The 12,781-nt window shown below is 46.1% G+C and overlaps 2 protein-coding genes across 2 annotated transcripts; both read right to left on the bottom strand.

Moving 5' to 3' along the window:
* Nucleotides 1-1,198: 1,198 nt before the first annotated feature.
* On the bottom strand, nucleotides 1,199-3,327 carry dand5 (DAN domain family, member 5). The gene is made up of 2 exons (XM_028971761.1): nucleotides 3,025-3,327; nucleotides 1,199-1,465 (listed from the first exon to the last, which is right to left on the bottom strand). Exons 1-2 carry the CDS (start codon nucleotides 3,325-3,327, stop codon nucleotides 1,199-1,201), a joined length of 570 nt encoding a protein of 189 aa, XP_028827594.1.
* Nucleotides 3,328-4,398: 1,071 nt separating this feature from the next.
* On the bottom strand, nucleotides 4,399-10,078 carry tspan34a (tetraspanin 34a). The gene is made up of 8 exons (XM_028972489.1): nucleotides 9,944-10,078; nucleotides 7,668-7,752; nucleotides 6,503-6,718; nucleotides 6,360-6,434; nucleotides 6,179-6,286; nucleotides 5,961-6,092; nucleotides 5,787-5,879; nucleotides 4,399-4,874 (listed from the first exon to the last, which is right to left on the bottom strand). Exons 2-8 carry the CDS (start codon nucleotides 7,722-7,724, stop codon nucleotides 4,827-4,829), a joined length of 729 nt encoding a protein of 242 aa, XP_028828322.1. The 5' UTR covers nucleotides 7,725-7,752; nucleotides 9,944-10,078; the 3' UTR covers nucleotides 4,399-4,826.
* Between the last annotated feature and the right edge of the window lie 2,703 nt (nucleotides 10,079-12,781).

Consider the following 12,781-nt stretch of genomic DNA (forward strand, 5'->3'; position numbering starts at 1 on the left):
AGTAGTCCAATTGTGAATCTAATTCTAATTAAAATGTACTTGTCTTGATACTTGTCTGCTCACAGCCAGGATCTTGTGTCCGGCACTAAGCGCTTATATAAGATTTAGGAGCAAGAGACAAGGAGTGCCATTGTGTACCGGTGCTCAGAAACATGCATATCTGTTTATAATGCTCATTTTAAAAATACTTTACTTGTGCTCCTACTTGTGACTGAAATCATAAATTGTGTCCCTGGCTGTGAATGTCTGGTCAGGAAGTGTCCAGATTGAGCCATTATAAATTAATAATAATAATAATAATAAAGTGTAGTGATTGTCACATGTGATACACAGCAGCACAGCACACGGTGCACACAGTGAAATTTGTCCTCTGCATTTAACCCTGACAGTGTGGGGACGGTGCTTTGCTCAGTGGCACCTCAGTGGCTTCTTGGCAGATCGGGATTCAAACCGGCAACCTTCTGATTACAGGGGCGCTTCCTTAACCGCTAGGACACCACTGCCCAAAATTAACATTCCTTCACCAGGCTCTCAGAAACCACCAAGGTCTGGCTGACCTTTAACCTCTACAGAGTTTTTCTCTGAGCTTCCCACTCACCAGCAAGTCAGGCTTCATATAGGCCGCCGAGGCCTACAAATATTACAGCATAATCACATAAAATAATGGTAGCCATAGCGTCACGCGGCCGTCCCCTGGGACACCGACCCGGAACTAGACCAGGTCAGCGTTCTGTATAAAAATATATATAATATGGATGAGATCCGTAGCTGACTCATTTACAGACTCATTTACAGGGTGCTTCGTGATCGAAGTATTTTTGTTCTGCGTAGGTAATACTGGCATCAGAACTCACTCATACCAGTTTTTAGTAGACAGAATTTAAACTGGTGAATTTCAGTGGTGGACATGACGCCGTTGGTGAGTAACTCGAGGTTTTACCGCATTTATAGTACAAACTTGGTTCAAAAAGGAACTGAGACCATTTCAATTCTCACTTTGTATATTTATACACATAAATACAGTTGATGCAGTTGAACAGCCAAAGTTCAGGCTGCAGGTCTAACACAAATTTTCTCGAAGTGAGAAACTCAAAATAGGAGACAAATTTTCGAATAATCCCAACAGGATTAGAGTAATTCTTGCAAACACCAGGGTGTTGTCAACACGCAACAGTCAGAGGAAAACCCCCCGTCTTCTTCAGAAACCCGAGTCGGCAGTCTTCTCCAGGCCCGTCTCACATTTGCACTCTTCCACCAGCATCAGGCTCTTCCGACGCACCTGATGTCCACAGCGCAGCGGGACGGACACCAGGCGCGTTCTGGACGGGCCGCATCGAGAGCAGGGGACGCTACGATGGCCATCAGGCGCGGGGTCACCTCCAGGGGGCACGAACATGGACGTGCACTGACCAAAGCACAGCTTGTTCGGAACGGTGACACTTTCACAGCCCGTCGCCGTCACCCTCTGGGAAAACAACACAAGTCAGGGTGACATTAAAATGTATGAATTACAACAGGCACGCCATGATGTGCACTTCAGGTCACTGGTTCCACTGGTAATCTTCTTACATTCGTAATTTGTAATCTAGTTGTAATCTTTTTACATTTGTAATTTGTAATCTGTTTGTAATCTTCTTACATTCGTAATTTGTAATCTAGTTGTAATCTTAACATTTGTAATTTGTAATCTTCTTACATTCGTAATTTATAATCTAGTTGTAATCTTTTTACATTTGTAATTTGTAATCAGTTTGTAATCTTCTTACATTCGTAATTTGTAATCTAGTTGTAATCTTAACATTTGTAATTTGTAATCTTCTTACATTCGTAATTTGTAATCTAGTTGTAATCTTAACATTTGTAATTTGTAATCTTCTTACATTCGTAATTTATAATCTAGTTGTAATCTTTTACATTTGTAATTTGTAATCTGTTTGTAATCTTCTTACATTCGTAATTTGTAATCTAGTTGTAATCTTAACATTTTACATTTACATTTACATTTACAGCATTTATCAGACGCCCTTATCCAGAGCGACTTACAATCAGTAGTTACAGGGACAGTCCCCCCCTGGAGCAACTTAAGGTGAAGTGTCTTGCTCAGGGACACAATGGTAGTAAGTGGGATTTGAACCTGGGTCTCCTGGGTCTCCTGGTTCACAGGCGAGTGTTTTACCCACTAGGCTACTACCACCTTAACATTTGTAATTTGTAATCTTACATTCGTAATTTGTAATCTAGTTGTAATCTTAACATTTGTAATTTGTAATCTTCTTACATTCGTAATTTGTAATCTAGTTGTAATCTTTTTACACTTGTAATTTGTAATCTAGTTGTAATCTTTGTACATTTGTAATTTGTAATCTGTTTGTAATCTTCTTACATTCGTAATTTGTAATCTAGTTGTAATCTTTTTACACTTGTAATTTGTAATCTAGTTGTAATCTTTGTACATTTGTAATTTGTAATCTGTTTGTAATCTTCTTACATTCGTAATTTGTAATCTAGTTGTAATCTTTTTACACTTGTAATTTGTAATCTAGTTGTAATCTTTGTACATTTGTAATTTGTAATCTGTTTGTAATCTTCTTACATTCGTAATTTGTAATCTAGTTGTAATCTTTTACACTTGTAATTTGTAATCTAGTTGTAATCTTTGTACATTTGTAATTTGTAATCTGTTTGTAATCTTCTTACATTCGTAATTTGTAATCTAGTTGTAATCTTTTTACACTTGTAATTTGTAATCTAGTTGTAATCTTTGTACATTTGTAATTTGTAATCTGTTTGTAATCTTCTTACATTCGTAATTTGTAATCTAGTTGTAATCTTTGTACATTTGTAATTTGTAATCTGTTTGTAATCTTCTTACATTCGTAATTTGTAATCTAGTTGTAATCTTTGTACATTTGTAATTTGTAATCTGTTTGTAATCTCTTCGCTCTTTAAATACATGCCCCCTCCCTCCTGCAGATATGAAGAAGTGATGTAATTATTATTAGAATAAATCCAGGCGCTTCTCACCTGCATAAAAGGCACCGCGGCGCAGCGCGTCTCCGCGGCCCCGGCGGGCATCGCCACGGTCTCCCGGGCCTGGTCGCCCCGGCCGGCCGCCCGCTGCCACACGCTCATGCCCAGCCGCCGCCTCCGGTCCTGATCGTGGTGGCTGTTGCCCAGGGCCGGTCGGCCGAGCGCCAGGAACCGCGGGAAGGCGCCGCGGCCCCGGGCCGGGACGTCCGGTCCGGAGGCCGAGGACTCCGCGTCTCCGCGGGGGAAGGCGTGGACCGCGGCGCAGAGGACCAGGAGGGCGCAGCAGCGGGGGGACATGGCGACTGCTGGATGGAGATGCCGGGGACCCGGCTTTTTATGGGGCCGTGCGGGGAAAAGTCGCACCTGGCGCGCCATGAAAGCGACACTTTTTTACGACAGGCGACATTTCGAGCGCTGGCGACAAAAGTTAACGAGGCTCCGTGGGAATTCCATAAATGGCCAAATATCTCCGCTATGTTCAGCAGTGTCACTTAAAACCAACAGAAAGGGCGACTTTAGTGGCAGGAAAACCATTATCTGGATCTTCAAATGGACCAGTAGCATCATGATGGACCCGTAATGTCCACCATGACACTGGACTAAAATCTACTCTGCCCTGTCCAGCACCTCCAAATATGGACAGATACTCTGTACTACACTTTGAACTTGTCCTCCTCTACAACTGTAGGAGTTTTTCTCTTCTTGAACAAATCATCACCAACCCTGCACTGTCACCATCTGCAGGCTCACTCTACCCTGGAAGGGCGTCCCTCTCTCCATCACTCCTTCCCAACGTTTCTTCCGACCTTTTTTGTGGAGTTTTTGCTTGTGTGCAGAAGGGTCAAGTGTGTTGGGTGTCAACTGTAGGACCTGTTAAAGCCCATCGAGACGTACTGTATGTGATTATGGGCTTTATGAGAAATAAATGTTGCTGTTATATCCGCATTTAGAAGCTCTGACTGCAGGTGTGATGGCTCCATGATGGATTCCCCGCCAGGCCACAGCCATACAGGGGGGAGGTGAGGATGAAAGGCCTACCTGGACCTGTCAGATGTTCACGCAGGTGCTAAACCTGCCTCCTTCCACCTGCCCTCTGTTCTCTCCGTTTTCTCGTAATAAAAAAACAGCAGCCGCTGAGAACGAAGATGCCCGTTATTTGCACATGAGTTCCAGGTCCTCAAAAAGAACACTTACCAGTAAAGTAGATCTTTTCTGATCAAACGGAAGTGCTTTTACGTTAAAGTCCAGGTTGAGGTACTTGCTTGGAACCCACGATTAGAGAAGGATTTAATAAAAACATTACTAGTTTATTTATTACATGTTGAAATATTTCTTTGATGGGCCAGACTGACATACAGAAGTCATTCCTGATGTGCTGAATTTTTATTTCCCATTTTAAATCATTCATGACACTTTTTATTATTTAATCACTGATGTACTTATCTTCTTCTCAATAAGAGCCGTCCTGGATGCTACATAAGGAATGAATGTCGTGCTTCTGCTGTTTTGGTGTTTAAGTCTTTACAAACGGGAGCTGGATTCCAGGTGGAGGTGTTGGGGGACATCAGAGGATCATCTGGAACTCGACCTGAACTAAGAGGCCTGGGATGAAATTGTGTCTCGAGAAGCAGAAGAGCACCAAGTCCCAGCTCCTCCAGGGGGACTGTCCCTGGACCTTCTTATAGTAAGGCACTCTGGATGAATACATGTATTTTAATGTAAGTTTGTTCAGGTATAAATATGTCTGGACGTGGAAGACACCGACGTGCTGGTGACGTGCTGCGCTGTCGCCGTTCCTACTTCGCTTTCTTGTACAGCGTCATGGATACGATCATTGCTGCGATCTGGAGAAAGAAAAGTGATTAAATTCGATTTAAAACCATGTATTGGCGGTGGAATATCTGCCTACTTCGTTCCCCAAAATTCACACGGTTCTAGTGCATCAGCACATCGTACTTCACTCATTTGCACACCTTCACCCTACCTGTTACACAAATTTTATGTGAAAGACATAAAAGTGTCATATTTGGTTATGGTTGCAATATTTGCAATACTGTGGTTTGTACAGTCGCTAAAGCTGCACATCATACCGTGTACGACTGTGTACGTGACTAATAAAATTTGAATTTGAAACAGCGCCACAACCTCGCAGTGGCCAGAAATATATTACATCCGTACTGTCAAGCACCACTTCTTGTACAATTTTTTTTACTTTGACTTTACTCATTTGCACACCTTCACCTGTTACACAGATTCTATGCTTTAGGCTAAAGACATAAAAGTGTCATATTTGGTTATGGTTGCAATATTTGCAATACTGTGGTCTGTACAGTCGCTAAAGCATTTCACTGCACAAAATTTGAATTTGAAACAGCGCCACAACCTCGCAGTGGCCAGAAATATATTACATCCGTACTGTCAAGCACCACTTCTTGCACAATTTTTTTTACTTTGACTTTACTCATTTGCACACCTTCACCTGTTACACAGATTCTATGCTTTAGGTTAAAGACATAAAAGTGTAATATTTGGTTATGTTTGCAATATTTGCATATTGGTTTTCATTGTATACTTGCAACATTTGCAATGCTTGAATTTATTTCAAACGTTGTCAAGAACATTTTTGTAATTTTAATATTTTATTCGTGAAAAATAATTATAAATAAGCGAAATATCCCTGAGCTTTGGACGTTCTGGTTTTACCGTGATGGAATGTAAAGTATGGAATGAGCTGGTTATTATGAATGTTGTGTCACCTCGATGGCGCAGATCCCCAGCGCGACCCCGCCCACGATGCCCGCGTTGTCCTCCAGGAGACGCACCAGACGTGGGAAGCAGCCCTCCACGTCCTGCGGGGCGAGAGCAGAGGAGAAGAGCCGCAGTTAGGAGGACGGCGTCTCCCGGTGGAGGCGTGTGGGTGAGGGACCTACTGAAAGCTTGGCGCTGTCCACGCTGCACCAGCTGTCACCGGCGCTGCAGCACTGGACGGGGTACGCCTTGTAATCGGTGACGAACGGCGAGCCGCTGAAGTCCGTGTAGTTGTAGTACCCGCAGCAGTTCAGCTACGGGGACGGAGACGCAGCTTTAGGAGCATTTTTAGGTTCTCTCAGCTGGTGCTGGCTTGAGGGAAAATGCTTGTCCACCGTACCTGGTCCATGGTGCTGTTCCACAAGTCAGTGAATCCCTGGTCTTCTCCATAGCTGGTGCCGATGCTCTGAACGACCTTCTCGCCGATGTCCTCCAGCAGCTTGTTGAACTAGGAATCACACGAGAGCTTGAAGAGGCTCTTCAGCACGCGACTGTTCTCTCTGAGATGGGGAGACCCTTACCACGGGCTGGAAGACCAGGATCACGACGGCTCCGGCCACCTCCGCCAGGAAGATGATCAGCACGATGATGAAGAACTGCGGAGAGGAGAGAGAGGGGTGTGAGCAGCGGGCCGCCCCCTCGCCCGTCCCGGGACGCCACTCACGGTCAGCAGCATGCAGCGGCTCTCTCTGACGGCGCCGCAGCAGCCCAGGAAGCCCATGAGCACCAGGACTCCGCCCACGCCGATGAGGAGGTAGCCCACGTTGGCCAGCTGGGCGAGCTCCGGCGGCGCGCCCTCGATGTGGTCCAGGAAGCCCAGCAGGGAGCTGCTGTCCACCGCCACCCAGATGCCCAGGCCCAGGATGGCAGCGCCAGCGACCTGAAGACGGGGGGGACATGGATATGGTGGACACCATCAGCCATCATCACTTCATTCAACATGTCTGTTTGACAAAACATTGGAGGGTTTGTTGGTTGTAAGGTGACAAATCCTGTGTCTTGGGACATGACGAGGACATAAACCCTTTAGACAAAAAATGTTTTTTATATCGTGTTTACATTATGAAGATTTTTGGAGAATCAACTGGTATCATGACTGAATATTTTTATTAGGGACAGTGGTGGGTGGAAGTAGCCTAGTGGGTAACACACTCGTCTATGAACCAGAAGACCCAGGTTCAAACCCCACTTACTACCACCGTGTCCCTGAGCAAGACACTTAACCCTGAGTGTCTCCAGGGGGGGACTGTCCCTGTAACTACTTACTATGAACCAGAAGACCCAGGTTCAAACCCCACTTACTACCATCATGTCCCTGAGCAGGACACTTAACCCTGAGTGTCTCCAGGGGGGGACTGTCCCTGTAACTACTTACTATGAACCAGAAGACCCAGGTTCAAACCCCACTTACTACCATTGTGTCCCTGAGCAGGACACTTAACCCTGAGTATCTCCACGGAGGGACTGTCCCTGTAACTACTGACTGGATAAGAGCATCTGGTAAATGCTGTAAATGTAAATGTAATATGGGGCAGTGGTTGCCTAGCGGTTAAGAAAGCGGCCCCGTAATCAGAAGGTTGCCGGTTCGAATCCCGATCCGCCGAGGTGCCACTGAGGTGCCACTGAGCAAAGCACCGTCCCCACACACTGCTCCCCGGGCGCCTGTCATGGTGCCCACTGCTCACTCAGGGTGATGGTTAAATGGGATTAATAAAGTTTTAAAAAATCCTGGACCCCAGGGTGGGACCACGGTGGCACTAATCTCTCGTCCCCATCAGCAACCGTGACACAGTCCACTGTCACAGTTCCACGATAACAAGTTCACTTACGAAAATGATGCCATTGAAGATGAACATGATGATTTTTAAAAGCCCCGAGCAGCACATCTTGGCTGTTGTCCTTCGTCTTGATGTTCTGTGAACAAAAAATGAGACAAATTCACAACGGTTCAAGGTGAGTTAGTGCTGAATGTTCTTGGACTTTTTTCCCTCGACCAACACAGGCGACCGTCTCGTCATTCTGTTACTCGTTCACCGCAGGCGCCGGCTCAGTTTTTGAGACACCGTCTGCAGGTTTCTTGACATTTTGTTCTTTTTCACCATTTTGGAGAAACTTTATAGGAACTCCATCCTGGGAGACTGTCCGCGGGACGTGGTACCCGACAGAGTAAATCCCGGGAGACTGGCCACAGGGTGTGGTCCCCGCCAGAGTCCATCCCGGGAGACTGTCCACGGGGCGTGGTCCCCACCAGAGTCCATCCTGGGAGACTGGCCGTGGTCCCCGCCAGAGTCCATCCCGGGAGACTGGCCGTGGTCCCCGCCAGAGTCCATCCCGGGAGACTGTCCGCAGGGCGTGGTCCCTGCCAGAGTCCATCCCAGGAGACTGTCCACAGGGCGTGGTCCCTGCCAGAGTTCATCCCGGGAGACTGTCCGCAGGGCGTGGTCCCCGCCAGAGTCCATCCCGGGAGACTGTCCACGGGGCGTGGTCCCCGCCAGAGTCCATCCCGGGAGACTGGCCGTGGTCCCCGCCAGAGTCCATCCCAGGAGACTGTCCGCAGGTCGTGGTCCCTGCCAGAGTCCATCCCGGGAGACTTTTCCAGGGGGCGTGGTCCCCACCAGAGTCCATCCCGGGAGACTGTCCGCAGGGCGTGGTCCCTGCCAGTCCATCCAGGGGAGACGGGTCCCCGCCATCATCATTCACACACTCACACCCACGGACTATTCAGTCACCGATCCACCTCATGCACGTGGCTTTGGGAGTCGGGAGGAAACCTGAGAACCTGGAGGAAACCCCCCCGGGGGGTCAATAAAACTACACACAAGGTCCAGAGCCGAACTCACAGCCTCGGCGGCATGAGGTTCTAACCACCATGTGAATATTGCAATTAAATCAATTTATAACACGAGGAAAAGTATTTTTACAGCCGAACAGTCAGAACTTTGGCAACCGGCTTCTTTTGGAGATGTTCAGGTCACAATAACAGTGAATCATGTGAAAACAAACCAAAGCTTTTCTGAACTTTCCACTTCTGGTAATTAGGAAGCGAAGCTCATCAAGCCTTCCAGTGCGTCCTTTGGTGATTATTTCAGTAAAGATCGTAAATTCAGGTTCTATAGCCGCTACTTTACAGCCTCATTTCCCCGCTGCTAGTTCAACATGGACTCTGTCCTCCTCGTCTCCACTGTTACACATATTTTATGTTTTATGTTAAAGACATAAAAGTGTAATATTTGGTTATGTTTGCAATATTTGCATATTGGTTCACTGTTTACTTGTAATATTTGCAATAATGTACAGTCTGTACAGTCGCTAAAGCATTTCACTGCGTATCGTACCGTGTACGACTGTGTACGTGACAGATAAAATTTTAATTTGAGAAGCATCTACTCAGCTAGAGGTTCCACCTTCTCATGTACATCGCAACATTGCGAGGACCATGCAAATGAGGCGTGGGGCAGTGGTGGCCTAGCGGTTAAGGAAGCGGACCCGTAATCAGAAGGTTGCCGGTTTGAATCCCGATCCGCCAAGGTGCCACTGAGGTGCCACTGAGCAAAGCACCGTCCCCACACACTGCTCCCCGGGCGTCTGTGATGGCCGCCCACTGCTCACTCAGGGTGATGGGTTAAATGCAGAGGACAAATTTCACTGTGTGCACCATGTGCTGTGCTGCTGTGTATCACTTTTTTTTTTTGAAGGCCTTGAGATGAGAAACCCGTAACCACTTAAACACACCGAAACTCCTGATAGCCGGTCACACACGCGGAGCGAGACGAGCTCGAACACTCATTAACCCGAGAGCCCGACCCTGGAGCCCGTCCTGCCACCTCCTCGTCCTCCACTACGAGACACTCCGGCCGGGGCCGCGGGCCCGAGGTCGTTACCCCCAGAGACACGCCGTCCACCCTCCAGTCCTGGATGGTGAAATTCTCCCGTATTTATTCCCACAGTTCCACCCGTAAACAACATCTTCCCACGTACTGGATCACGTGAGAATGTTTCTAACAATAACAATAAAAATACTACTGTAATAATAGTAATATCAAATTATTGTATCATTAAAAGTCTTCCTGATCCCAGAACAGCAGCAGTGCAGAATGAAGCTCACCTGTCTTCAGGAGAACTTCTCAGCTCCGTCTCTGAGTCTGTCTGTGTGTGTGTGTCCAGGTATGTCAGGTTTCTGTATTTCAGGACGCAGAGGAGCGGGACGGGACTGACCGTATGTCACACTTCACACTTCCGGGTGGACAAGGTCCAGCCTGGTGACACAGATGACATCATGTGACAGTAGCCTAGTGGGTAACACACTCACCTATGAACCAGAAGACCCAGGTTCAAATCCCACTTACTACCATTGTGTCCCTGAGCAAGACACTTAACCCTGAGTGTCTCCAGGGGGGGACTGTCCCTGTAACTACTGATTGTAAGTCGCTCTGGTAAATGCTGTAAATGTAAATGTGACACTGCTGTCCTGGTAAGCAGGTTAAATGCAGCAGTTTTGGAGGATGGGACACACATTCATGTTTCATGTTCACATTTGTTAGTTTTGGATCAACCAAATAATTCTGAAACGGGACAAATGACACAAATCCACAAGCAAGTGACAAACCGGTAATTCCAGCCAGACGGCAGGAACTGGGGAACTAGAACCTGATTAGAAACAAGGAACCAATAGGAGCAAAAAGACAGAAAACGGGAACGTGAAGGTGGCAAAATAAACACAGCAGGAGGTTCGAAGAGAGAGACAATCAGTGACCAACATGACGTCAGACGAGGAACGAGTGAATATCGTGTACGGAAGGATCCGTGCCGTACGCTCGTTCACAGTCTAATTCAAATTTGAATTAGATGAGAAAGAAGTGCTGCATCTGGAGCAGCTCAGATCTGCTCGTCTCGGCCATTCTTCTTCTACGGAGCAGCAGCTAATGGAACCTGGGGAGCTGCTCCTGGCCCAGATGTCCTGCAGCGGAACCCTGGTGGTCCCCACTATGGACACAGTCCCCTCTGCAAAAAAACCTCAAGTAATACCTTCCATCCTAACGCGAGCACAAACACACGAAGTAAAATACGAAGTGCTTCCCATCACTGCGGAGGACTTTCAGCATTTTCATCATCACCAGGCCATCAGTAGATACACCGCCAATAAAATTCCCGTGACTGCTTTTTACACCGATGACACATCATAAGACTTCCGATAAGGATTCGGCAGGCAAATGGAGAGCAGAAAAATCTTTTATTGTCACCGACTCACCTGAACAAACCTCCCAATTTAACCGTATTTTTTCTAAAATAAAAAACTTAATACACAAAATATTGTTTTATTGCTTGTAAAGAACTGAAAATGTCATTTATTGAATTGGCAAAAGCTATTTCAATCAAAAGTATTCCTTTCAGCATGAGATGGTGAATTGTCATGCGTGAAGATGATTTTATTATGGAATCCATGATTCTTCTTGTACCATGAAAGAAAATGGTCAGTCAGTAACTCCATATTCTTCACACCTTCAGGGACCACAAAGCTTCTTCAGGGACCCAGCTTCTCTCCATGATTCAGACCCCAAACATGACTCCATGTAATCCTGGGACCATCCACCACTCCATCCATCTGGACCTCCATCTATCCTGGGACCATCCACCTCTTTATCTACCTCTATCCATCCGGGGACCATCCAAACCTCCATCCATCTGGACCTCCATCTATCCTGGGACCATCCACCTCTTGATCTACCTCTATCCATCCGGGGACCATCCAAACCTCCATCCATCCTGGAACAACCCTCCGCTCCATTCCTCCCTTCAGTGAACATGACTGTTTGAAAATGAGTCTTCATGCATTTCTGGAGCCACTGCAGCCGCTTCTGCTTGTGAAGATTGGTTAGGGGCAGCCAAACAGAAGGTTTATTGATAACTGCCAGCCTCTTGAGGATCTAAACCTTGATGTTCACGGGACTCCAGAGGCACCTGCAGCTTCAAATGCCTTTTTGCCGCTTTGTACTGGAATTTTAGCATCGAATCTCTTAATCTGATGTATTCATCTGACAGAAACCTTCCTTATTCCGCCTTTATCTGTACTTTGGAAGATGGTGTGAACCAAACATTTTCTGTAGGAGACAATCCACAATATCTGTAGATTACAGGTAGATCTTTACACACCTTGCACATAGTAAAAGCTCTGACTGCTGTTCGCATTCAGGCGTCACCGTGTGACCGCGCCACTGTCATCAACATGTGACTTCCTGGTCCACAGGTCAAGGAAGTATACGAGGAAAAATCAGATTTATGGCGCAGGTCATAAGAAAGCAGGGGCACCACAGGGGGAAAATGTCCTTGTTTTTATTCGAATTAAAATGATGCATCAAATTTCCCATCGTGCTGTGGATCTCAAAACAAGATGATCAAAATGAAGAGTAATGAATTTCTTCAAGTGGAACCTCCATCATGCAGCCATACAATCATCTTTCAAAGCAGACAGTTTCAGACGTGAAGTCAGACATAAGTGACACCGAGGCAGCATTACCACACAAAGTGTGGGTATATGTCTCTCTGTATGTGTGTATCTCTGTATATGTGAGTGTGTGTATGTGTCTCTGTATATGTGTGTATATGTATATTTGGGTGAATCTCAGTATAACCTCCTGAGTCCCGACACATAATTTTTGTCCTCTGTAGAGGACATGATTTTGGTCATTTTATTGTAAGTGGCATTTGACTAACCTAATTCAGTCCTACTGTACCGCCTAGGAGAGATCCTGGGCTTTCTAATGATGTCACTAGAAAGGGGGAGGGGCTTACTGAGCACATGTACTGCCTTTTCTAAATTGCCACATTTTACTAGGAGAGGTAAATGCTAAATATTTCATAGAAAATATGTCTGTGCTGTCAAAAATCTACTTATTTCTTTATTATGATAGTCTTAACTTTACTAAGATTTCAAACATGTGAAGTG

The sequence above is a fragment of the Denticeps clupeoides genome, chromosome 3 (genome assembly GCF_900700375.1).
Source record: "Denticeps clupeoides chromosome 3, fDenClu1.1, whole genome shotgun sequence".
Lineage (NCBI taxonomy): Eukaryota > Metazoa > Chordata > Actinopteri > Clupeiformes > Denticipitidae > Denticeps > Denticeps clupeoides.

Bases quoted from the DNA above. Each gene is read 5' to 3' on its own strand.
- dand5 (XM_028971761.1), bottom strand. From the start codon at position 3,327: ATGTCCCCCCGCTGCTGCGCCCTCCTGGTCCTCTGCGCCGCGGTCCAC. The intron at 1,466-3,024 runs GTGAGAAGCGCC...TTGTTTTCCCAG, and splicing joins CCGCGGTGCCTTTTATGCAG to AGGGTGACGGCGACGGGCTG.
- tspan34a (XM_028972489.1), bottom strand. From the start codon at position 7,724: ATGTGCTGCTCGGGGCTTTTAAAAATCATCATGTTCATCTTCAATGGC. The intron at 6,719-7,667 runs GTAAGTGAACTT...CCCCGTCTTCAG, and splicing joins TCTTCAATGGCATCATTTTC to GTCGCTGGCGCTGCCATCCT. The intron at 5,880-5,960 runs GTAGGTCCCTCA...CTCGCCCCGCAG, and splicing joins TGGACAGCGCCAAGCTTTCA to GACGTGGAGGGCTGCTTCCC.